Consider the following 24,997-nt stretch of genomic DNA (forward strand, 5'->3'; position numbering starts at 1 on the left):
CTTTCCTGGAGCCGGGTGTGAGCACGTAGGTAGCACCCACCACGCATGGAAGGAGAGGGGTCACCTGGCACGCCAGGCCGTGTATGTGCCCTGTGCACCTGCACCTCCAGCTGACCGTCCCTTCCCTGCCTCGCCTGCCAGCTGAAATCATACTCACTCTCCCAACAGGGCCCGGGACTCACCCTCTGTAGCGTCCCTCCAGGTTGAGGTGACCACCGAATGTCCCCAACAGAACCCAGGGAGCTGATCTGACTGCCCACGGACCACAGCCCAAGCTACCCGGCTGACCGCTGCTCCCTCCTGTCCAGCCTGCGGTCACCGCCTCTCCGTCCTGCATGTACTTCGCCTCGTGACATTTCAGTAACCGTCACTCTTTGATCTCCTGGTGCCACACCCCAAATGCCGAGACGTCCAGAGCCACCTGGAAACCTCCCAGAGTGTCTGGGCTGGGCTGCACGGCTTAAGATACCAAAAAACTGCACGAGGATGTAATGACATCCCCGAGACCCAAATCACAGCGGCTTCTCCCTCAGGCCTGATGAGCAGAGCATTCGTGGTAGCTTGGGAAGGGGGGTGGGGCTGACAGGGCAGAGAACCGCGAAATCTAACAGGGAGAGCAGGACTCGGTGACCGACATCAGCCTCAGTTCAGGGGTCCGTCCCAGAAACTCCTAGGGTTTCCTGGGGCCAGCATCAGGTCTTCTGAGCCCCAAGAGGCCTTGACTCAGTGGAGAGAGGCACCTTCGAACACAGGGAAACCATCCACATCTTCTTCTGAGATGTCCCCTCTCAATCCTGTGCACGGGCCCCCCCCGAACCCCGCTGATTAGTGTTCCTCCCTACTCCAGACCATGAGCTGCTCCGCGGGAACAAGGCTGTGTGTCTATTTCTTGGCACATCCGCACCTGAAGCTCCGTATATACTGATGGAAGCGAACCGCACTGAACACAAGCCTCCAGAGATGGAATGCTCCTGGGTGACATAGCCCAACACAGAGTAGGGTCTGGTCTTGACCACAGTGAGGATGGATGCTGGGAGCTGCTGTGACCATGGGCTCTGCTCTGCACCCAGGACACCGGGAACACATTATCTCGTTAAGATACGCCAAAGATCCAGAGAGGGCAGACCTGCACCCGTGTTTGCAGAATTGTAAGCAGTATAGCCGTGGTCGGCTGGGTGGTTAACGGTATGAAACTCCACCCTTCCACTGGTAAAGCTCACGGCCAAACTCAAGTCTAAAATGAAGAGAGTTGAGAGCCGCCTACTCTCCTGCTTGGTCAGCATGAGTCGTAGCCGTGCTGCAAGATGTGAGGCTCACAACCAAGAATACCAGGACACAAGGGGAAGAACGCTGACTTGGACACAGATAGAGGCAGACACCCAGTCTGTCTGCCACGTATGCTGGGTGTATAGGTTCCTAGGGCTGTCGTGACAAAACGCCACAGATGGGGGCTTAAATCACACACATTCACTGTCCCCCAGTCCTGGAGGCTGGTGTCCAAGGCCCAGGCGTGGGCAAGGCCAGGTCCTCCCGAGGCCTCTCTCCTTGCGTGTGGACGGCTCCTACCCCCATGTCCTCACGGGGTCGTCCCGCTGTGTGTGTCTGTGTCCTGATCTCCTTTTTAAAACACGGTTCCTACTGGATTAGGTCCCACTCCTATGACCTCATTTTACATGAATCATCTCTTTAAAGACCCCACCTCCAAATATACTCACGTTCAAAGATGCCAGGAGTTAGAACTTCTGCAGAGGGATGGGGGGTGGAGGGACAACTCAGTACGTAACACTGTGACCATGGCCAAGTCTCTGCCTCACACTAAGGACCACAGGCCTGGGTGGGCCACGTCTGAGGTGTTGACTAACTCACACAATCCATGAAGGATCAAAACCCTTGTGCTCTGGGGTCATGTGCCCACCAATGCCCAAGTGGACATCTCTTGTTTTGACTTGCAATAACACGGCAAGAGAATTTCATGGAAAAGAGTGAACCGCTCTCCACAACTGCTCTGGGTCCCGTACAAGGGGGGATGATGGCAATCGTTGTTGTGTGAGGTCTTACAAAGGTCGGGAAGGGGGTAGACAAAGCTTGAAAGAATGGTAAATATCACACTGCATAAAATAAACACTGTGAGAGTGCCCGGTCCGGAGGTCAAGTAAAGAACCATCGACACCACAAGGTCGGATGGCACAGATACTCTTGGTCCACTACATCCAGCACATCTGTTCGTTCGTGTTCCCCAGATGACACTTCAATCCACCGCACTCTTGACTTCCACCCGGAAGAGTTAAAAAAAACAATGAGGATGCCAAAGCATTCGGGGGTCGTGATGCCAAGGGGACCCTCCCTGGATCACCCTGCGGGGACCCAGAGCTGGACACACAGACCCGAGGGAGGATAAATATCCCAGCTCTTGGAGCACCTGCAGGCAGCTTCCAGCAAGAACTCGGGATATTCTGAAAGAAATGCAGGTTTCTGAGCACATCACGCATTGCAAAGAAGTGCATTTCACAATTTAAGACTTCCTCCGGGCCACACTTTACGTCATTATCAGTCCCTTTAAGATGCAGTTTAAAAGAGCCATGATAGGGGAGCCTGGGTGGCTCAGTCAGTCAAGCATCTAACTTTCGGCTCAGGTCATGATCTTGTAGTTCGTGGGTTCGAGCCCCGCGTGGGGCTCTGTGCTGACAGCTCGGAGCCCGGAGCCTGCTTCGGATTCTGTGTCTCCTTCTCCCTCCGCCCCTCCCCACCCTCTCAAAAGTAAACATTAAAGAAAAGTTAAAAATAAATAAATAAATAAGAGCCATAACACACAGACCTTTCCAGGGGCCATTTCAAGGGACACTCGGGCATGTTTGCGCCTTTAACAGCTGTTCACGTGCAATCCGCAGATTTGCCCACCTCCGAAATACAGCCAACGCCAAGGCAACCCAAACCGGGACTGGGCGGTTTCCAAAGGAAACACTGCTCCCTGCTGTGCACAAAGACCTCTCGGGCTGGAACCTGTGGTGACAAACAGGCAAGCGCCCTCACGGCTAAGGCATGAAGATTAAAATAAGGGATTCCGAGGGAAAAGGAAATGCTGGGTGACCTTGACTGATGACAGCCTCGTGCGTGGATGCTGAAGGAAGGCCGGGAGTCATGAGGGTGCTTCTGGATGTCTGAACGCTAATAAAGGATAAAGTGGCCGTGGATTCGTTTTTCCAATCGGAATAAGTCCTTTCAAGCAGTAAAAGCCTAACTACCACCTGGTGCTCGGTTGAAGCGACGGGCGAACCGCGTGCTGGGGCTGATTTTTAAGGGGCTAACTGGTGGTCCTCCGCCATTGTCAAGGTGACGGTAAACGGAGAGGCGCCGCTCAGAATCTGGGGGTGGCCCACGTCTCCAGGGAGGGGAGGTAATTCTTCTCTCCTGATGGCCATCATCAGGCGGCCCCCGGAAGCGGAGTCGGGGACAGGACGTTTGGGGTTGGGGCCACATGGTTGCAGCTGCTGACACGTCTTCTCATGGGCTCCGGAGGTCGGGACTAGTGCTCCTGAGTCTAGAGGGGAACAGGGAAAACTCAGAACGGCTCCCAGAGCCACACAGCTGTAAGAGGTGCAGCTGTAACTCACGGGCCCGGAGGCAGAGCCGGACCCACCGGGTCCCAGCAGCACACGGAGCCATGGGCCAGGAGGGCTGCCCTGGCAGGGGTGTGACGTGGACGGGAGACGGGCAGGGGCCGGGGAGGTGGCGGTGGATGCCACACGGACACTGTGGGGAACGAGCCCCCGTCCATCCAGGGAGGAGGTGTGGGAAGAGAAAGGTCAAAAATGGGCGGGCAGGACTCAGACCCAGCAGGACAAGTCACAGAGATCTGGCCCGAGAAGGTGCTGGAAAAGCGCCTCGCTCTTGGATCTGACGCAGAAAATTAAATATTGACGGTTCGGCCCTGGCATGGCCACCTTCTGGGTAATTCTTATCAGCCTGGGACACCGAGGGAGGAGGAGACGTCCTAATCTTCACCAGCGTGGCCTTTGGAACCACAGTGTTCCCAACACAATGTGGGATTTGCCAAGGGTTTTTTTTTTGCAGAATGTGTAATCATTCCAGACCAAAGCCACTTCCCCAAACAGTAAGTACCTTCTCAGAGAGAAAACCTTAAGCAGAAGGGCACAGCAACTCAGACATTTGTCACACGGGCTACGGAGACCCCGGCAAGCCAGGCTGACCTCTCATGTATAAAACATTACCCTACTACCTAACAGGAGACGTAGCATGGAGTCCTCACAACACAAAACCGATGCTGGTTAAAGAGGGTTGTCTTATTTTTGTTTGTCTTTTTAATGATGGAAATGGAAGTAAAGCCCCTCTCAGCCTTCAGCAAGCTGCCCGGCCATGATCAAGGCCTCCTCTTGGAGCCCTGGCCGTGCTTTAAACCACTTACAACCCACCAGTTCCCTGATGAAAACTGTAAACTGTAAACCACTCCATTTAAGGACAGGGAGGTCAGTGATCATCACCGCCATCACAGAGAAAATGGAGGCAGAGGGAAGTCGGCGGCCGGGCAAGGGCGGGGGGCTCTCTTTGGCCTTAGCAACCAATGAATGAAACCACAAAGAAAACCAGAGTCCACGCCTTCCACGTCCCCCAAAAGTGATCCAAATGGGGACTACAAAGGACACAGGAGGGTCTCTCAAAGAAGAGATCAAAGATCCAGACCGTCTGTTTCTGTAATGAAAAAGGGAGGGAGAGACAGACTGAGAGATGGAGAGATGGGTGGGTGGGTGGATGCATGGGGGAGGGAGGGATAGAGGGAGGGTGAGATGGAAGGATAAATGGATAACTGACGGATGGATAATCTAAAAGACAAATCTCAAAAACATACCTGCCAGGTGGAAAAAATAAGTTACGAATGACATGCCCAGTATGATGCCGGGTACATATGTTCGTTTTTACACGACGCAACACTATACAGCGATCACTGATACACACAGGCAGCGAGCAAGAGGGATTCACACTGAATTTAAGACAGCGCTTCTGCTGAGGAGAGGGGGCTGGGCGTGAGGACTAAGGGTGACTTTGACCTTATCGGGCCAAGCGTTTTAATCCTGGGATAAAAAAGTGACAAAAGCTCACCACTGTCAATGATTCATAATAGATAGATACGACGGTATTTACGACATCCTTCTTTGTATTGTCCTGTATTTTCAGTTTTCTGTATATTAAAAAAAACAAACAACATCATACAAAGACCTAAGGCGTCTCTCTGCCTCTTGGGGGTCTCCTTGGCGGAGATGGGAGTCAGCCCTGGGCCACACTGCGTAGTGTCAAAATTCTTGAAGGAAGAACATTATCACCGTCGTCTCCATCGGCCCCCTGAATCCTCCTGACTTTTCTTTCAGGGCAGAAAATGTGCTCAAGCCAGGGTCAGGTACAACTGATTTTCTAATGAAGTCTACGATCCCAAACAGATTTCCTTTCGCTCAGCAAACGGGCGGGCAGGAAAGAGTACGTTCCAAGACAGGAAGATCCGGAATCAAAACGGCGGCCTGGAAGACCAACACAGTTTTGGACGCGAGAGTTTTTCACCTCCGTGTGGCCTGGGCTACCCGATGACACGTGAGGCCATTTAATGGTGGCTTTCAAGGCACCAATGTGGTAAGCGCTGGTCTCAGGGGCAGACTTGAGGGATGCTGGGCTTGCCTCCCACAGGAGAAGCAGACAGCTAAGGAAGCCACGGGTCTGTCTCCCAGTCCACACAGTGGGGGATTCCACTGAGCGGGAACGTGCAAAAGAGGCAAATGCAGAGGATGGAAAGCAGATGGGTGGTTGCCAGGGGCTGCGCGGCACGGGGAGGGGGGCTGACTGCTGAGGGGAAGAGGGTTTCCTTCCGGGGTGATGAGAACGTTCCCAGAGTAACTGCGGCAACAGGTACACTCATCTGGGAATTTACTCAAATCGGTTGAACCGTGGGCTTCTCGTGGGCAAACTGTACAGAAGGCGAATTCCAGCTCAATCTTTGCAAGACACTGTTTCTCCCCTGTACTGAGAGACTGTCGAGACACAGGCATCGCATTTTAAAACTTGTCGACATACGTCACAATTAAGGACGGTTCGGAAGGCCAGACCACACTCTCGTGCAAGAGTGACACCTCCTCCGATCCCACCGACTTTGTCATCAGGAACCTGTCCGCGGGCCTCCGCCTTCGTCAACGCCCCCCTGGTTTCTTGCAGGAGCCTCCTACCCGCTTCTGCTTTCTTCCTTCCTCGTGGACCCCACGACCCAGAGAAGCCAAGATCCCCCTTCTCAAATATTAACGAGGTCATGCGCTCTGCACCAAGCCTTCCACAGCGGCTCTGCTCAGATGTCCCCTATTCACCGCTCGGAGACAAGGGTTCAGATGACGTCATTCGCTCTCTCAGTGACAGTGTTCATTCAGCCGCACCAGTCGCTGGGGCACAAGGACGCGCAAGACAGACCGGGAGCCCCGGTGGAGAGAGACGCTGGCCAAGGAGTCACGCGAGCGTGTACCTGCGGGATCACAGCTGTGCTGGGGGCGCAGGGGAAGCAAGGGCCACGAGGCCACCTCATGGAGGATCGGTGGGGGCAGGGGAGGCGCACCAGGTAAGCATTTGATCCTTATCCTTGAAACCCTAAGGGCTCCTGGGGGAGACCGACAGGACGCGGTGGAACTGTGTCGACGCTACGAGCGTCTCCTGCTGGGTGGGCTGTCCCGGGCCAGGGGGAAAGGTGGGGATACAGACGGCAGGGTGACGGAGGTGGACAGGATAGCCGGGGTCCAAGGGACCCAGAGGGCTCAGGACAGGACCCGGCATTGGACTGGTAAGGCGTCCAGCGGGGATGGACCCCTGCATGCTGGCTCGGACGACAGAATCAGAAGTTCACGGCCAAAACGTGGACAGCAAGGTGTGGCCCGTCCATCGACGGAATGCTCCTTGCCAGTAGAAAGGAGACAAGGTGGATGAGCCTCAAATCTCTTCCACTGTGTGAAAGAAACCAGACACGGAATCCGCATCCTGCATGACCCCATGAACACCGAATGCCCACAACAGGGCGACCACAGAGACACGAGGCAGGGTAGTGGACGCAGGGGCTGGACGTGGGCGAGGATGAGCTGCGGGCAGGCGGTGAATGGGAAGACCCCCGACGCAGAGGGCGGTGACGGCTGCACGACTCAGCAGATTCCCTGAACGTCCCTGCGTGGGTATCCTTAAGAGGAGTGCCTCTTACGGCTTATAAATTGTACCTTAATAAAGTTGTTTTTTCAAGGCTAACCACTAGCTGAGAGGGGAACAGCAGTGGGACCAGGCGTGGGGGGTTGGAGAGAGAGGAAGGGAGGGTCCCGGCACCCCTTTCAGGCAGCGTGACCTTTCAGCTGAGCAGCTGTCCAGGGGGTGCACTCCGGCCCCCGGGACAGAGGTCAGAGCTGGAGGTGCGGCCGTGGCTGTGGCCATCCGTCGCTCAGACGTGGTAACTGAGGCCCTGAGTGTGGGAAGGGCATGGAGTGAGCCCTGGGACTCCCGAGCTTCATGTGAGAGTTAAGTAGAAGGTGGGAATGTCTAGGGGAGGGGAGGGATTCCCAGCAAAGGAATCTGGTTTGGATGGGAGACAAGGCTTGACAGAGCTGATCCACTCAGGGCCAGAGTGCTGCGGAGAGCCAGGCAGGGGGATCCCCAACCCAAGCCCCCTCCGGAAAGACGGTCCTAGGACGCACTTCCGTGAAGGGGACCTGGGGGGCGGCTGGCTTCCAGAAGTCCGGACCCCATGCGAGGAGACACCAGCGCTCACCTCCCGAGGGGCCAAGTGCAAGGAGTTAACACGTGCCCAATGACGCGCTCAAAAGGAGCTCTGCAAGGTAGGAAGCCATCCTTGCCCGGATCTTCTAGAACCTTCCGTCACGATGGACGGTCTCTGTAGAACGAGAGGCCAGTAGGGAGCACTAGGGGCTCAGAAATTGCCAAGACGGGTGAAGAAGTCCTAACATTCAAAATCACAGGAACCTCAGATACGAAAAGCAAATGCAGTGGTGTCTCTGCGAGAAAAGGTAAGGAAGGGATTAAAACCTGGGGAAGGTGGGACCTCGCTGCTCCGGGAGTTCTGTTTTGACCCTCAGTGTTACGCAGAAGGGCCGAGGTCGCTTGGAAACCAAACAGTCCATTTGGAAGCAAGTGATAGACGGTGGAGGGTCCCGGTCAGCCGATGTGTGCGGTGGGGAGGCGGGAGCCACGAAGACGCGACGGGCTGCTGCTTTGGTGGAGGAGGTTCGAGTGACTGACCGCGGGGGAGACAGAGAGACAGGATGGATGGATGGGTGGCGCCGAAGTGGCCGAGATGGTTTTTCCTACACGAAACACCAAAGCTGGGCACACTTACATAATAAATGGAAGCATCTACGAAGCAGAAAAGGAGAGACGCGTTTTCCCGCAGCTTCTGCCAGGAGGCGGCCAGTCCCTGCGCCTCCGTGGACCCGTTCAGACGGGCGGCGGTGACGGACACGTGGGCTGGCAGCCTCCACGGAGTGACTCGGGGCCAAACCCCGAGGTGGCGCTGGGCGCACCCGAGGAAAGCACAACACGGCCCAGCCCCGAGCTCCTCCTCGTGACGGGCCACTCGGTGCGCGGCAGAAACCGGACCGCCGTGTGCTCGGGGCCAGCTCTGCTCCCGCCTCCAAACCCACCTTCCCCGAAACTATAAATCACAGAAGGACTGCAGTTTGTGCTCTTTGGGGCACATGCCACTGGCTTAAAAGGCCGGGTTTGCTGACGGGTGTAGCCTTGGGGCCCACAGTGAGCCCCCCGTGCGTGTGCGGCGGCCTGGAGCAAAGGGACCCTGGTCACCGCGCCCCAGGCCCGCCCGGACTGTGCGCCTCGCTCCAGGGGGCCTGGGGAGGGGCTCCTGAAGGCAGATGAGCCCTGCCGGGGGCTCCCGCTCAGAGGCGGGGAACGTCATCCCACTAGGGGGGGAGACTTAGGACCACAGTCACTCTGGGAGAAGAGACAGGTCCAGACGCCCCTGGGGCGGAAGAGGGACAGCCTCACAGCTCCTGGAGACACCACCTCCCCTCGGGTGGGCAGGCACAGGGGTGACAAACCGGCCACGGCAACTCGCACGGCTCCGCCGGGCAGGATTCCAGGGTCCGGCTCACGTCCCCTGCGCAGGACCCGGCCTGGCACGGTCTACACGCGGGAACAATGGCTGCTTTGTTGCTGGAGCTCACACCCGTGGGAGTTGTGCGCTCAGCCTCCAGGGGCTTTGTTTGCCGAGAACAAAGTGAAGACAGGTGATCTTTAGAAGGTTCCGGAAACAATCATACTCTTGGGAGTAGAGACCAAACCCTGGCGGACCTTTGTAACTGCGGGCCTGGAGAGTAAGTGTCTCTCCATCGGTAATTCTTGACAGGTTCCCGAAGCCGCTGGCAGAGCGGTCAGAATCCCGGGGTGGGGGGGAGGGGTGGCGGGGGGCACAAGTCCCCCACGCCACCTGCCAGGAAGAGGTCATGGCAGGCAGAGGCGGGACTCGGGCTTCCAGGCAGGCTCCCACTGCCCTGTGTCCGCCTGACCCGGCGTCGTGTTGACCTCTTCAATGTCCCACACCCCTTGCTCACTATCCGTGGAGCGTCTCAACAGCCGTGGACTCTCTCTCCGTTGCCACCAGTGACGGCCTCCCGGGTGTAGACACTGCCAGCTTTGACCAAGGAGACCGATCAAGGTAACAGAGGTTTAAAGGGCATTTGCCTTTGCCCGGTCCCGGCTGCACGGCCAGCCTGCACAGCCCCGGCTCGAGACCTTTGGTGCTGTGCCCCAAAACACGGGCGGACGGTGGGGGATGTGACCCCGAGCGTCTCAGACGCACCCGACCCCGTGCCGCGCCTTCTGCAAGGCCGCCCGCTGGCCACAGCAAACCCCAGCTTCCGGCAGGTTTGGAGGCTGCAGGCCGTTGTGTCCCAGGCCACCTGTCAACTGGGACCAGGAGGGCGTCACGGGGCCTTGGGGCACGGGTGACGTCCCGTCACTTCGTCCCATGCTGGTTACACACTGTGCTCACTTTGTGTGTATAGTGAGTACATCAACAACACTGCCCACGTCAGGTTGTTACACAAACTAACTGAAATAACACACATCATGCGAACTGTTGGGGCTTCATCAAGATAAAAAAGCTTCTGCACAGCGAAGGAAACACTCAACAAAACTAAAAGGCAACCGGTGGAACGGGAGAAGATATTGGCCAATGACATCCTTTTTTTAAGGTCTATTTTTGAGAGACAGAGAGAGACAGAGCACAAGCGGGGGAGGGGCAGAGCGAGAGGGAGACACAGAATCCAAAGCTGTCCGCACAGAGCCCGACGTGGGGCTTGAACCCACAAACTGTGAGATCATGACCTGAGCTGAAGTCAGATGTTTAACCGACTGAGCCACCCAGGTGCCCCTGCAAACAACATCTCAGATAAAGGGTCAGTATCCAAAATCAATAAAGAATCTATCAAAGTCAATACCCCAAAAACAATCCAGTGAAGAAATGGTTAGAAGACCTGACTAGACACTTCTCCAAAGAAGATCCCCAGATGGCCGACCGACACATGAAAACATGCTCCACATCACTCATCATCTGGGAAATGCAAATCAAAACCACAATGAGATATCACCTGCCACCGGTCAGAATGGCTCCCATGAGCAACTGAGGCAACGACAGATGTTGGCGAGGATGCGGAGAGGGTCTCTTTTGCACTGCTGGTGGGAGTGCAAGCTGGTGCAGCCGCTCTGGAAAACAGTGTAGAGGGTCCTCCAAAAACTAAAAATAGAACTACCCTACGACCCAGCAATCGCACTACAAGGGATACAGGTGTGCTGTTTCGAAGGGGCACATGCACCCCGGTGTTTACAGCAGCACTATCGACAACAGCCAAAGGATGGAAAGAGCCCCAGCGTCCACAGACTGATGAATGAATAAAGATGTGGTTTATACACACAGTAGAATATTACTTGGCTATAAAAAAGAAGGAAATGCCACCATTTGCCACCACGTGGACGGAACAAGAGTTTCTTACGCTAAGCGAAATAACCGACCCAAGAAAGACAAGTACCGTAGGACTTCACTCATACACGGAATTGAAGAAACAAAACAGAGGAACAGGGCAGGGAGCGAGAGAAGAAAAGGAAACAAACCTCAAGAGACTCTTCATGACAGAGAACAAACTGAGGGTTGGTGGAGGGAGGTGGGGGGGCGGGGGGGCTAGACGGGGGAGGGGCGTTAAGGAGGGCACGTGCGCTGAGCACTGGGTGTTGCACATAAGGGGCGAGTCACTGAATTCTGCTCCTGAGACCAACATCGGGCTGTAGGTCAACTAAGTAAAATTTCAATAATAACGAAAAAAGGACGGGACAAAATTGTGCACACAAATTTAATGAGCAGCATCGTGACAGGAAAACAAAAAGACCTTAATACACTGGCCCACGGTGCCGTTACGGGACCCGGGGTTTCCCCCCGAGGGAATGCGTCTGCAGGACATTGGGCATCAGGATGGGAGGGAGCTGAGGACGCTTCACCCACACGCAACCAGAGCACCAGAAAGACAGCAAGTTTCTGCCAAAGTGGACACGCCAGGCAGAGGCAGCCCGGAGACGGCAAAGACATGCCACAGAGGAGACAAGGAAAATAGGCGGGAAGGCACGCGGGAATCAGACACGCATTCATCCAGAGTGAGCGCGCCCCAATTAAAAGAAGGAAGACCTACAACGGGCAAAGAAGAAGCCAGAAAACCTAGTAAAAACACCAAGAGCTGAAAAGAATAGCTTTCAAGATGGGCGCACGCAGGGCTGCGAAATCAAACGGAAATCCGAAATCACACAACCACATTCAATCAGGGATCGCAGAACAGAGTGGGTCCAAGTGGAAACACCATAAAGGAGGACCCGAGAGAATCGCAGAGGACAAGGAGGAACCAGCGACGAAGGCCGTCAGAGAAAAGGCAGACGGAGAAACCCAGGTGACGGCGATGCTGTCCAAGAAACACAGAGCCCAGCCGGCAACGCGGAAACCCAGACGGCGTGTAAGAAAACCTCCCAGAAACGAGGGGCAAACAGAATCTGCAGGTGGGAAGCTTTTCCGGGAGAAACAGAACGGCCGGCACCAAACGCTTCCCGTACGGGAACCGAGGCCACTTCGTTAGGGAGCCCGTTAAAGAAGGAAAAACTCAGGTCACCGACGGGACGCAGCCGAGCGACGTCCCCGAAGCTGTGGGGTGAGGTGGGAAGGAGTCCTGCCTCCGACGGCGCACGGAGAAATCGACACGAAAACCACAGGGACACACGCACAGTCGATTCTCCTTATTCGTGGATTCCACATTTGGGAGTCTGCCCCCTCGCTAACGTTCGTCTGTGTCCCCAAGTCAGCATCCGTGGCTCTTCCGTGACCACTTACGCAGCGGCCAAGCGTTTGTGGCGTCCGATCTGCACGCTCCGGGCAAGGTAGAGCGAGACGGCGACAGGCTTCTTGGTTCATTCAGCTCATCCTGCGTCCTGCACGCCAGAGTCCTTCTGGGCTCTACTCAGGGCCCGTTTTTGTGCTCCTGCTGGTGATTTTGCGGTTTCCCACGGTCGGAGGCACAGTGCAGAGATGGCACGACGCGGTCTAAGCACAGGACGGCCACGTGCACCGTGTGCTTCTCCCCTGTGGCACGAGCTCCGTCCAGGCGTGAGCGGTGGCACTGTCGGTGTTCAGGGTTCCTGAGTCAAGGGCGTGTATTAAATAAAACGTCTTCACACACGAATACACGTGAGCAAGGCTACGTACGGACCCGTGGACGCAAACGTGGGGACCACGGGCCTGCGGGAAGCCAGCGCCCCCTACAGCAGCACCTCAGGACTCGCTGCTTCGAGGCGACGTTAGAGCCCAGGACTGCCGCAGACCGACAGCACGGCCACCGAGGAAGCAGGGCCACAGGAACGCTTCCTGAAAGGCACCACTGGACAGTTACGTCCCTCCAGTTAAGAGGAGAATAAAGTAAACAGAACCACAAACAGAAACAGCTGGCTGGTGGAAGCCAGACCAGACCAGGAGGCTCCTGAGCCCTGAAGCGGGACGGCGGGATGGACGGTGACAGTGAGCAGACAGGTCTGCACCCACGAGACTCGGGAGGTGGGGGGAGCCGAGGGGGGTGCGTGTGCGTGCGTGTGTGATGTGCCCGTACGTGTGCCTGCGTGTGCATGCGTGTGTATGAGTGCACATGTGGGTGCGTGTGTGTGCACGTGTACGAGTGTGCATGTGTGTGCCTGTATGTGTGTGCCTTACATGTGTGGCTGTGCGCACGTGTGTGCGTGTGCATGCATGTATGCCTGTACATGTGTGCCTTGTGTGTGCATGAGTGTGCACGGCTGCATGAGTGGGCGTGTGTGTGTGGGTGTGTGCACATGTGCATACGTGTGAACATGTACCTGTGTGTGCACGTACGCGTGTGTGTGCATGTGCATGAGCGTATGTGGGCCTTACATGTGTATTTGTGTGTGCGTGAGTGTGCACATGTGTGCACGGCTGCATGAGTGGGCGTGTGTAGGTGTGTGCACATGTGCATACGTGTGAACATGTACCTGTGTGTGTGCATGTGTGTGCACGTGTACATGAGTGTGCATGTGTGTGCCTGTACGTGTGTGTGCGTGTGCGTGTGCATGAGCGTATGTGTGCCTGTACATGTGTACTTGTGTGTGCGTGAGTGTGCACATGTGTGCACGGCTGCATGAGTGGGCGTGTGTGGGTGTGTGCACATGTGCATACGTGAACATGTACCTGTGCGTGTGTGCGTCTGTGTGCATGTGTGTGCACGTGTACATGAGTGTGCATGTGTGTGCCTGTACGTGTGTGTGCGTGTGCATGTGCATGAGTGCATGTGTGCCTGTACATGTATACTTGTGTATGCATGAGTGTGCGTGTGTGCACATGTGCGTGAGTGAGCGTGCACACGTGTGTGCGTGTGCACACCTGTACAACCAGCTCCCCGTTTGTCACAACACCGACCTCTTCCTTCCTAGGCTCAGAGCCAAACTCCGTTTCCCAGCCTCCCGTGCAGTCAAATGCAGCCCCCGAGGAACTGGGACGGTCAGGGAAGTGACGTGTCCCAGTTCTCTACGCCCTCACCCTCTGGGCAGGTCAGGGGACCCGGGGAGGACTCCAGAGCCCCGGGGCAGCCCGGCCACTGAGCGGAAGGGGTCTGGGTCCCTGGACGACTGTGTGGAACAGAATCTCTGTGGCCTCGTCCCCGTCGGTCCAGCGGGCTGATTTGAGAGAAAGAAGTCCAGCGTCTCCGTGTTAAGCACCTGACGTCTGGAAGTCTGTTTATCGCTCCAATTAGCTTAAGTTACCCCAACGAGATGAGAGCGTGCCAAGTTCCTTATGGTAGGAGAAAAGGAGGGGAAAACCGTAATCAGGGACAACAACGAAACCTCCAGCCTTCCAGCGTTTCATAATTGTTTACGTTTACGGACTGATTTGGAAAGAGTCTCCTCCAGCCCAGGAATCGCTCAAGTTCAGCATTTCCTTCACTGTCTTTTTCTCCTCTTATGTTAACATAAAACCACGCGACGTTGGTTTGCCAGCGGCCCGTGTTCCCCGACCCGCTTCCGTCCGTACGCACAGACCCCGTCACCTGTCACCGTCTGGAGAGTCGCGTGCAGGATGTGACCCAAGGCTCGCTGCAGCCACTCTGGGGCTGGTGTCTGTGCTTTCCCAACACCTGACGTCTTTATAAAGAGTAACTTTTGTAAGAGATGGTAAACGACGCAGAAGACGGAACGCCTCAACGCCGTCCTGCCCTCCTGAAAGCCACACCTGTGTTGCCGGGCGGCCCGCGGCCTGCAGTGCCGCGGGATCCACTCTGGAGCATCTTCCGGAAGGTGCGGCATCTGGCTGACCCCGCTCGTGGGCGACAGGTCAGCAGGATGCACCCCAGCACCCCCAGGCCTGCTCTGGAGAGGACAGTGTCCTGCTAGAGCTGCTCCCCCCAGACAAGGGGAGACCCCACGCTCCGAGGTACTGAGCCAACGTAGCAGACCCCACGGTGCCGGGAGGCGGGGGCCTGACGTGCGCAAAGGGGGGGACACCGGCCACTTCCTCTGATCCTGAGAGGACCCCCTCCCCACCGCGGCCTCTGCCCGGGGACTCTGCTCTTTAGCACAAAGGGTGGACGCAGAGCTCCGGGCCCGCCCCCCAGAGCCCCCCGCAGGCCGTCCACACCACCCGCTGCTCCCGCTGCCTTCAACCTGAAGCGCGCAGGGTCCACACCCGCACACGACCGACAGAGACGAGGAAAACAGAGAGCGTGAGATGACCCACACCTCACCCGGGTGCCCCCTGAGTCCCACCCCAAAGGGGAGCCCAGGGGAGAAAGGGCTGTGCTCAGAGACCAGGTCACCTGACGCACGGATACAAGAGACTGCTGCCACTGGGTGCACCTGCTCGGCCTGGCCGTGGGTCTGCCAGCCTCTGACCGCCTCTCTTGGTGTCACCGTGTGCCCCAGACTCCGCCCGGCCCAGCCTGACGGGTCCCCCGCACCCCGCACCCCACACCCCGCACCCCGCACCCGGGGGTGCTCGCGGTCTCGGGTGACATATTCCGCCTCCCCCACGGCACCAACACATTACACAGCGGCTCCAACAACCCCAGCCCCGCCCGTGTCCCCACGAGCCGACCCTCCAGGCAGCGGCCACACAGGCAGGCCCACTAGCAAGGGCCCACGGGAACCAAACGAGCACAAGGCAGGGCACACACCGGGGCCGGGGCCAACGAGAAGCCCTGAGGGCTACCGGGGCCGCCCCAGGTATGGGGCCCAGACCCTGAGGGACAACTGGGAGTCGGCAGTGGGCGGTGCAGGGAGGGGCAGGCCGGACAGCCTGGCAAGTGAGAAGGAGCACGGGACCCCGGGGGCCGTGCCGCACTGAGCAGAGAGCAGCGGAGGAAGAGGCAGGGCCCCCTCGGGTGCCGGAGGCCCCGCCTGCCCACGCGTCCGCTGTGTGCATTTCCTCGGCAAGGCTGGTCCCCGTGCCCCCGAGGCCTGGGCTCCCCCGCCCCCGGCACACAGCAGGTGCTCAGCAAGGGCACCGAGGTGCCAGCGTGCAGGCGAAGGCAGCTGATGGGGAGGAGGGAGGGCGCAGCAGGCGCACGCCGTGTGGGGCGCCTCCAGGACGGGCCGTGCAGAGGCCGCCCGCAGGCACGCTTGGCGTCGACCGAAACGAGCAACGGGGCCTACTGTCTGCTGCAGGTCCTGGATGAGGATACGGATCACCACCGCGTGGCCCTGGCTCTCCTCCATCCTGGGGGCGCTGGGCTTCTCCGCTGTGGCCCGGATGGTGTCATAGATGGTTTCTTCTTTGGAGCTGTCCGACTCCGACCCCACGGAGTAGTCGGAGAAGCTCTGGGCCATCTCGTCCTCGCTGGACGTCGGGCTACGCGGCATGGCTGCCCTGCGTCTGTAAGGAGCGGGGAGAAGGAGAACAAGGAGGCAACGTGAAAACAGGCAAACCCCAGCACTCGCGGAGGCTGGCGTCCCGGGTTCACGGCCCTGCACGGGCGGCCGGGCCACCGTTGAGTGAGGCACAGACCTCCGAAGGCGGGGAGAACTCGGCACCCCCAGTGCTCCCTGGAACCCCGGGCCAGGAGGCGGCCAGGACCCGCGTGGGGGCCCACGGGCTCTGCCCAGAGCTGGGAAACCCGGCACGCGGAGGGAGCCCTAACTAGCGGTGGCTATGACCAAAGCTCACGGGGACTAACCGAGGAGCCCCGGGGGCAGCTGGAAGCCTCCCAAGGTAAGGAAGAAAAACTCCCTTTTGTCTTTCTATCAGGACAGGGCAGCAGGAGAGGAAGAAACGCAGGCTCGGGTCACAAAGGTACCAAGTTCATGTCATAATAACCCCTCTGCTTCAAACACAGAGAAACGATAGGTAACATGCAAAAACAGAACAGAAAGGCAAGGCCAGGCTCAGAGGGGAGATCGTCCTGCGCCCAGGACTCTGGCAGAGCTGAAGTCGTGAGCAGGCTGATGCGGGGAGACCCAGGGGTCCCCAAAAGTCTGTGGCAGCTAGAAGTACAGCCTTTGTGCCACCAAGCAGAGGCTCCCCAGCAAAGACCGGGTCGGGCCGCCGACTGGCCCTCGGACCACGGCCGCTGAGGGGCAGAGAAGGATGTAGACGTAATTCTGGGAGCAGGCTGTCGAATGACACCCCCATCCCTGTGGGCAGGGCTCCGGAGAGGTGAGGACAAAAGCCGGGGGGACCCGGGGGGTGCCGTGCCAAAGCAGCCAACACCACTTGTACGTGAACTCTGTGAAAGAGGTCAAGTCCCTGTGCACACGGAACGTGGGCAGGTTGTTCCCTGCAAAATTGGGGCTGTCCTGAGCACCCAGGGACGTAGGCCACCCTGACCGTTCAGGGACGGCCTGGTTAAGTCCTGGCGTCTTCCCGCGGAGGGCACAGCTGTGAGCGTGAAGGGCCCCCCCCACACACACACATGAGGACCCCACACCAAATACCCAGCCATTTGCAGGAGGGAGGGGGACAGAGCAGCACGCCTGCCATCTGGCCCAGGCTCCAGGCCCGGCAGGTGCTGGGCTGCATGGCCCCCGCTCTCGTGTTTCGTGACCCCGGGAGGCTCAGGAAAGCCCCAGGTGGGGCACAGATCACCCAGCGTCAGCTCTGTGTTCATCGTGGGAAAACTGGCTCGCACTGTTTACTTCCAGAGTTCGTTTAACGACAGCAAACACCCTGTGGAAGGTTCCACTGCTCTGCCCGTGGGGTCAGTCCTGGGGCGCAGGCGGCCACCAGGGGCGCCCCCCCCCAAGACTTTCCCGGGGTCACCAGACACCCAGGTACACAGGAGGCCCAACATAGCAAAGGAGCCCCTCCAGAAATGCACCCCCTCGCCAGGGGAATGGAGAGGCCCTGACCAAGGTCAAGGGCTCCTTACTGCCCAGCGGGTCTGCACCGTCCTTGGGGAAGGGGCCACCATCGCGTGGCCAACAGACCCTGTTTTGTTTGGCCTGCGCGGGGCTTTAAATGTTTGCAAACCTAAGGATTTCATACGAGAAGCCAAATTTCTGGTTTGTGGTGACCATCGGGAGGCTCAGGCGATGCTGGGGATGGCGGCGTGGGCCCCAGGGGGCTCTCCAGCTCTGCCCCGGGCTCTCCTGGTTGGTGGCAGTTACCTTCCAGCCCTCACACCACGAGTGCGAGAGAGAGTCCGACCAGAGTCATCTCTCCCTAGACCACCCGCAGAGGGTCACCGGGCCAGTGACACGATCACCCCAATCACCCAGGAGGATCCTTAGTTTTCGGTTAAAATCCCCAAAGTTAACGCCAGTGTGATTCCGAATTAAAGCGTCAGAGCCGATGGGTCTTTTCTGTGGTCACTGCCAGACGTCTCCGTGATTCGAGCTTCCCGTTCCCCCATCCAGAGGACTGTAAAATCTGGTCAGAGCCAAGAGGGCTGTGGCCAGGGACAGGACCTGGGTGTCCCTGGCTCCAGCCTAGCAGGGTCCCCAGCAGCCCGGCCAAACTGCAATCACCATCTCCCCAGGCAAGAAAGAACGTAACTGCACAGAATGCCCTATGCACGGCCTTTGTGATACAGAATAGTCACAACGAGGGTGCAGAAGTCATACAATAACGTACAGTTATTTCCGCATCGCGTGCCAGTAATCATGATGTTATCATAAGTAACACAAACGTTCGCTTGTAAAGACGTCGTATAGTTGCACACACATCACCACTTGCAACTATGTCCCAGGTTCCGGCGACGTGTTTCCTCTAGAAAAGCCGCTCTTCGTCCCGGCTGCAGAGAAGTCACCCGGAGGAGGTTCAGAACAAGAGAGGCACCAGAATTTCTGGGTGGATGGGTCGGGACGCGGTCTCGGCAGCTCCCCAGGGGACCGTGGCCGCACCTAAAAGAGCTCAGCGGGGCCACAGGGGCGCAGACACAAACCTGCCTTTTCCCGGGGGTGAGGGACAGCGGGGAGGCGCGGCGTTCGCAGCCTCAGGGGTCAGAGCGGACACAGCCGACGGGTCTGTCCGTCACTCGGGGCTCCCGGGTGGGGGGCCGCTTCCTGCCCTGACGGGGGTCCGATAAAGAACTACGTCATCCCCTCCTCACCGCGTGCCTGTGCTGCTTCCGGATCCTGCGGGGACCAAGAGACACAGAGAGGACACGGCGAGGGTGGCCTCCCACTCACAGGACAGCAGGGCATCCCTGTCTGATGGGCAGGGACGCCGTCAGGTTTATGGGAAGCCAGGTGGAAGTGAAGGGGGCCGTCCCAGGCCCACCAGGCCCACCAGCTCTCCCCACGAAGGATGGGCGCCGGCCCCAGGGGCTCGCGGTCGGGCCTCGAGGGTCAGCATCCGCAAGACGGGCGGGCGGACAGCCCCCAGCAGAAGCGGGCACAGTGCACGCCCGTCTGAGACGGTTCAAGGGCCGAGTTACTTCCGCGGGGGGCTCACGCAGGATCCCAGCCCCGCTTCCTAAGGTGGCGGCCAGGGCACTGCTCCCCATCTACGCCCGCCCTGGCTCCCTTCCTCGAAAGCCCTCCGCAGCCTCGATGTGAGCTGCTCCCCAGGGTCACCTTGCTCGGGGGACACTTCAGCGTCCGTGTGCACGGGGGCTCTGTTTATTCGTCGCCACCCCCCTCAGCAGTGGGGACACCGTGGGCCCTCAGCGGACAGGGAGAGGTGGGCACAGGGGCCGAAGCACAGGCCCCGAGGTGGCCGGACGGCACGGTGAGCTCGGCCGCGGCTGGCGGGCAGGCAGTTTCACGGGGGACAGATTCGGGCACACGCTCGGCCAGGACACTCGTGGGGAACTCAGCGTCCCTAGCGGTCACTCTACCAGCCCCGCAACACGTCTGCAGCTGGACCCACCGGCCCGGCGACCGTCAGGGACACGCAGGTCTGAGCCGTCGGGAAATGCGCACAACCCCCGCGGGGGTTTACTGTCCAGAAAATTAAAGAAGGCGGGACGGGACTCGACGGTGCTCACGCCAACGGAAGTCAAACTCGACTCCGGAAACAGAACCGACGGCCAGAAGAGGAAGGGGCTCCTGTGACCCACGGACCTCCGCACGCGGCCCCCGCGCAAGGGTGCCTCACACTGGCCCGGGGTGACACCCGCGAACGGATGCGCCTGCCACCAAAGTGCGGGCGCAGGAGGCCCCACTGGGCGGGTCTGAAGAGGAAAAGGCCTGCGCCCTGGACCTTCGGAGGACACGGCCCGGGAGCTCGGGGCGCAGACCTGAGCACAAGGTCCTGACCTGAAACGGGGCTTGAGCCACGAGACGGGCAGGCCCGTGGGAAAGGCAGAGCCCTGGGAAAGCATTTAATTATTAACTCCCGGGAGGACGGCCAGGTGGCAGAGAAGGCGCCCGGCCACATTTCATCTCGGGTCAACAATAAATACGTTTTACTGGACATATTTCCCAAACATCGCGTGGGACGCGCTGCCACGGAAAACCGTGTTCGTCTTTATTCTTTGTTCGTCTGCAATTCAAACAGAACCGGGCGTCCTGCATTTTATCCGGCAACACCGTGGGGGTCAGAGGGGCCATGGGGGTTCTTCACCCCACAGTGAGGTGGGCAGGGCAGGCTCCGAAAGGCGCAATGCCACGGAACCCAGCCTCGCTCGGGAAGTCAGTGCCGGACTGGGGGAGGAAAGGTTGCCCCCGCCACCCCTGGGCAAGCGTTTCGGCACACCGACCTCTGGGGCGGCTATAAAAACACAGGTCAGTAACGTGCACTGACCCCCAGAACGTGTTTCTCTCACCCACCCCCCTGGGGAGCCTATTAACAAGGAAAAACGGGGGTGCCTGGGGTGGCTCAGCCAATTAAAGCGTCCGACTTTGGCTCAGGTCACGATCCCACAGTTTGTGGGTTCAAGCCCTGTGTCGGGCTCTGTGCTGACAGTCTGAGCCTGGAGCCTGCTGCAGATTCTGAGTCTCCCCCTTCTCTGCCCCTCCCCTGCTCACGCTCTGTCCTCTCTCTCTCTCTCAAAAATAAAGATTAAAAGGCGGGGCGCCTGGGTGGCTCAGTCGGTTAAGCGTCCGACTTCGGCTCAGGTCACGATCTCGCGGTATGTGAGTTCGAGCCCCGCGTCGGGCTCTGTGCTGACTGCTCAGAGCCTGGAGCCTGTTTCAGATTCTGTGTCTCCCTCTCTCTGACCCTCCCCCGTTCATGCTCTGTCTCTCTCTGTCTCAAAAATAAATAAACGTTAAAAAAAATTTTTTTTTAAAAATGATTAAAAATAAGAAGAAGAAAACACAAAGCACCCTATATACGCGACAAGCTGGCAGCAGGATTTTCTGATTCCACCTTTACCTCGCTCAAATGCATAAAATTCACTCATCCTCAAGGCAGGGAGACCCCCAGGGGGCTGCACGGGGACCGTGCACAGACGTGGACACACGGGGTCACCGTCGTGGCTGCAGGAATTGGCACCAAATGCTGGGGGCACCCAGGCTGCCACACGCATGGTTTGGAATCGCCCGCCAGTCGGCGTGAGCTCTGGGCTGCAGGGAGTGGGGAGCCGGGGGCAGGGGGGGCGGGGGCCGGGGAGGAGAAGCCGGAAGGGCCAGGGGAAAGAATCACCCACCTACCCAGGTTATCTTGGCATTTGTGGAACCAGCCTCCCGAGTAACATCTCTGTTCCCATCCCCGCCGTGTCTGGATAAACGAGGTCCGTCCTCTCCGTCCCGACACCTGTTGGTGCCACGTCATCCACCCGAGCTCCTTCCCTGGTTCCCCGAGTCCTTTCATCAATCCAGCCCAGGTCAGGCCGGCAGACGGCTGTGGCTGTAACGATACACGTAACCACGTGCGCGACCACAGCTCACGCTGTGGACGGGACAGAACTCGGCTGAGCTACCTGATTCTCTCACGTAAATACAGAAAAGTGGAACCGTATATGAACGTATGGCAAAATCTTCAAATGTTTTTATGAAATAAGTAAGTAAACTTTTTTTTAAAAGGCCTAAGTAATGAACACCGAACGGATTATGCTTTGATGCAATATTTGGGGCACCCGGGGGCTCAGTCGGTTGAGCGTCCGACTTTGGCTCAGGTCATGATCTCACGGTTCGTGGGTTCGAGCCCCGCGTCGGGCTCCGTGCTGACAGCTCGGAGCCTGGAGCCTGGAGCCTGCTTCGGACTCTGTGTCTCCCTCTCTCTCTGCCCCTCCCCTACTCACACTGTGCGTGTGTGTGTCTCAAAAATAAATAAAAACCTTAAAAAAATTGACAATTAAAAAAATAATAAATAAATAACTTATTACGTTCTCCTCCCTTTCTGTATGGTTACAATGTTTTTAATTAACAGTGGCTGTAAAAATCCAATGACTATAACCTAGGATCTGCCTCCTAGTGGTTTTTTGGACACAAGTCCCTGATCAATCAAGTCTACTCCAGATTCTGAAAAGAGACGCATGGGTGAGGCCGAGGGGCACCCAGTGTGGTCCGGGCACAGCTGACGCTTCTGGAAGAGCCGAGGCGCACCGACCCCAAGCGCCACACCCTCGCAACGGTGTGGTAGGCAGGAGGATTATCATTACGGCTCCTACTCAGATAAGGGCAGCCAGGAAGGGACCTGCCCCGGCCCCAGCCCCTCGTGACGCCAGCAGGGAGGGCGCCTCGGCTGGACGGCCCAGACGGGACGGGTGGGTTCCGGATGTGCCCTTGGAGCCGCTCCCAGGAAACCCCCAAGACAACCTGCGCTGGGCACCAAGGAGCTTTGAGCCTGAACTGACCGCGCGAGAAGGGGAGGGCAGTGTGCGGCCCCAGAAGGGGAAAGCGGGTCGATTCCCTCCCGTCTGGGCACCAAAGCACGCCCCTCGTCCACACGGCGGCTGATGGACACCAGCAGGCGGGGTGCAGAATGTTGGCATTTATGGATATATTTGTATATGTTTTTAAAGCGTGGACCTTAACGCTTACAGCAGTCGTAGGCTTACGGGAGGCTGGGCCGCCAGGACAGACTTCCCACAAGCTCCCCCTGCCCCCGCTCCGTTTTAACAGATGCATTATTGTTCACGTCCTTCCTCAGGCAAACTTCCCGCTTCCTCCCTTGGACCCTGACCCGCCAGGGAAAAGTTCAGCTGGTTCCTCGTCTCCGGCTCTCACGAACTAGCTGCCCTCGGGCTCCGAGATGAAACGCAAAATCACAATATGGTTGCACGGCCTGGACGGGCAGGGCATTCCGGACTCAGGAGCGGGTCCCAGCCCCAGCCGTCTAGCTGGCCTGCCCCTGCCGGGCTCTGGCCCCTGTGCTGGGAATGCCCGGAGAAGGCGGCACGGCCCGAGTCCTCCTGCCCGATGCACGCTGACCTACCACCGAGGGAGCATCGGCCAAGGTCCCCGCCGCCCCCCACCCCCGCCCGCGGGGTTGGGAGGGAGGCCGGCTTCCCCAAGTGGCTCCAGCTGGGGCAGCGCCGTCTGTGGGGCCTTGCACAGGGCGGACACACACACCTTCCAGACGATGGGTTCCCAGCGGCCAAGTCTAATTACCGGGTCTGGGAACCGGGCGCCTCAAACAAAATTACAGAGCTCTGAGATTTCCGGGGGGGAAACGAATGTCACCGAGATCTGAAAGCTGGGATGTGTCTGTTATGAAAATGCTTTTACAATTCCCAACCCCGAGACGGGCCCTAGCCGGCTTGGGGGCCACGTGAGAGGCCCGGGACACCTGCTGTGCGGTGGGCGGGGCTGCAGCCACCCCCAGGCCTGCCGACACCCCTGATGACAGTATTTAAGCCGAGGACGGCTTTCCTTTAATTCCTGTTATTGCCACGGCTGTGGGACTCTGCCCGTCCTCTGCACCCACGACCTTGGCCTTCCTAAGAGAGCGTCTGGAGGAAACACCTCCCCGCTCCGGGGAGTTCAGAACGGAGGTGCCAACCTCCTGGCGGGAGACGCCCTTCCGGCACCCTCTCCCCAGCACGGCCCGCTGCCCCCCGCCCCCCGGTGCGGACAGTGACCCACACAGCAGGCCCAGAGTCCGTTCTGAGCGGCCTGTCAAACCCCACGGCGGGACCTGTGGACCCAGAGATGTCTGTCCTCAGGCGCTTTAAGCTCAGCCTGTCCAGGGGCCCGGCCAGGGCACGGGTGACACCTCAGACCCTGTCATCTGGATCTTCTCGGGAGCAGAGACCTCTTCTCTGTGAGCAGCACCCCCCGCCCCCGCGGGATGCCCTCCCCTGGCCGAGCCCACACCCGGCCCCACCCAGCTCAGGGCCCAGCACAGGCCAGGAGCCTGGAGCCTCCCCAGTGACTGCCTGCCTCAGGGAGTCACCTTCCTGTCACCGCCACTGACCCACGTCCCCCTCCTCCTCCAGTGCCGCAGGGACGGATGGACGGACGGACGGATGGCGTGAGCAGGCGAAGTGCTCAGGTAAGAGACCGGCCAACGAGGGTCCCAGCGCTTCTGGTAAAAGGACGTGTAACTTCCCAGTCCCCGGTTCCAGAAGGAACTGCAGGCTACCTCGCTTTCTCACACTTTCCTTTATTGACCTTCAAGGACGTCACGTGTTTTGCAAGCGGAGGGTCCGCGGCGACCCTGCGCCCAGCGAGCCTCCCGGCGCCATTTCCCCAGTACATTGGCTCATTTTCTGGGTCTGTGTCGCGTTTTGGTAATTCTTGCAACATTTCAAAATTTTCATTGTTATTCTGTCTGTTACAGTGATCTGTGATCAGCGATAAAGATTCAGGGGGAGCTCAGATGACGGCTAGCATTTTTTAGCAACAAAGGAATTGTTTTAAGTTTATTTATTTTGAGAGGGGTGGGCAGAGAGAGAAGGAGAGAGAGGATCCCGACGCGGGGCCCGAACCCACGAACCACGAGATCATGACCTGAGCTGGAATCAGTGCTTAACTGGCTGAGCCCCCCACCCCCACAACAAAGTATTCTTTAAAGTATGCACATTACTGGGGCGCCCGGAGGAGGGGGGGGGGGCTCATTCGGTTGAGCGTCCGACTTCGGCTCAGG

General features: G+C 58.4%; 1 protein-coding gene across 1 annotated transcript in view; it reads right to left on the bottom strand.

Annotated features, from left to right (window-relative positions):
* The window catches only part of SHANK2 (SH3 and multiple ankyrin repeat domains 2), a 509,419-nt gene that overhangs the window by 420,515 nt on the left and 63,907 nt on the right, over positions 1 to 24,997 (bottom strand). The window contains exon 3 of the mRNA XM_030332233.1: positions 16,237 to 16,456. Within this exon, the coding sequence (XP_030188093.1) occupies positions 16,237 to 16,443 (207 nt within the window). The 5' untranslated portion in view covers positions 16,444 to 16,456. The remainder of the gene's footprint in view (positions 1 to 16,236; positions 16,457 to 24,997) is intronic.

Source organism: Lynx canadensis, chromosome D1, assembly GCF_007474595.2.
Source record: "Lynx canadensis isolate LIC74 chromosome D1, mLynCan4.pri.v2, whole genome shotgun sequence".
NCBI lineage: Eukaryota > Metazoa > Chordata > Mammalia > Carnivora > Felidae > Lynx > Lynx canadensis.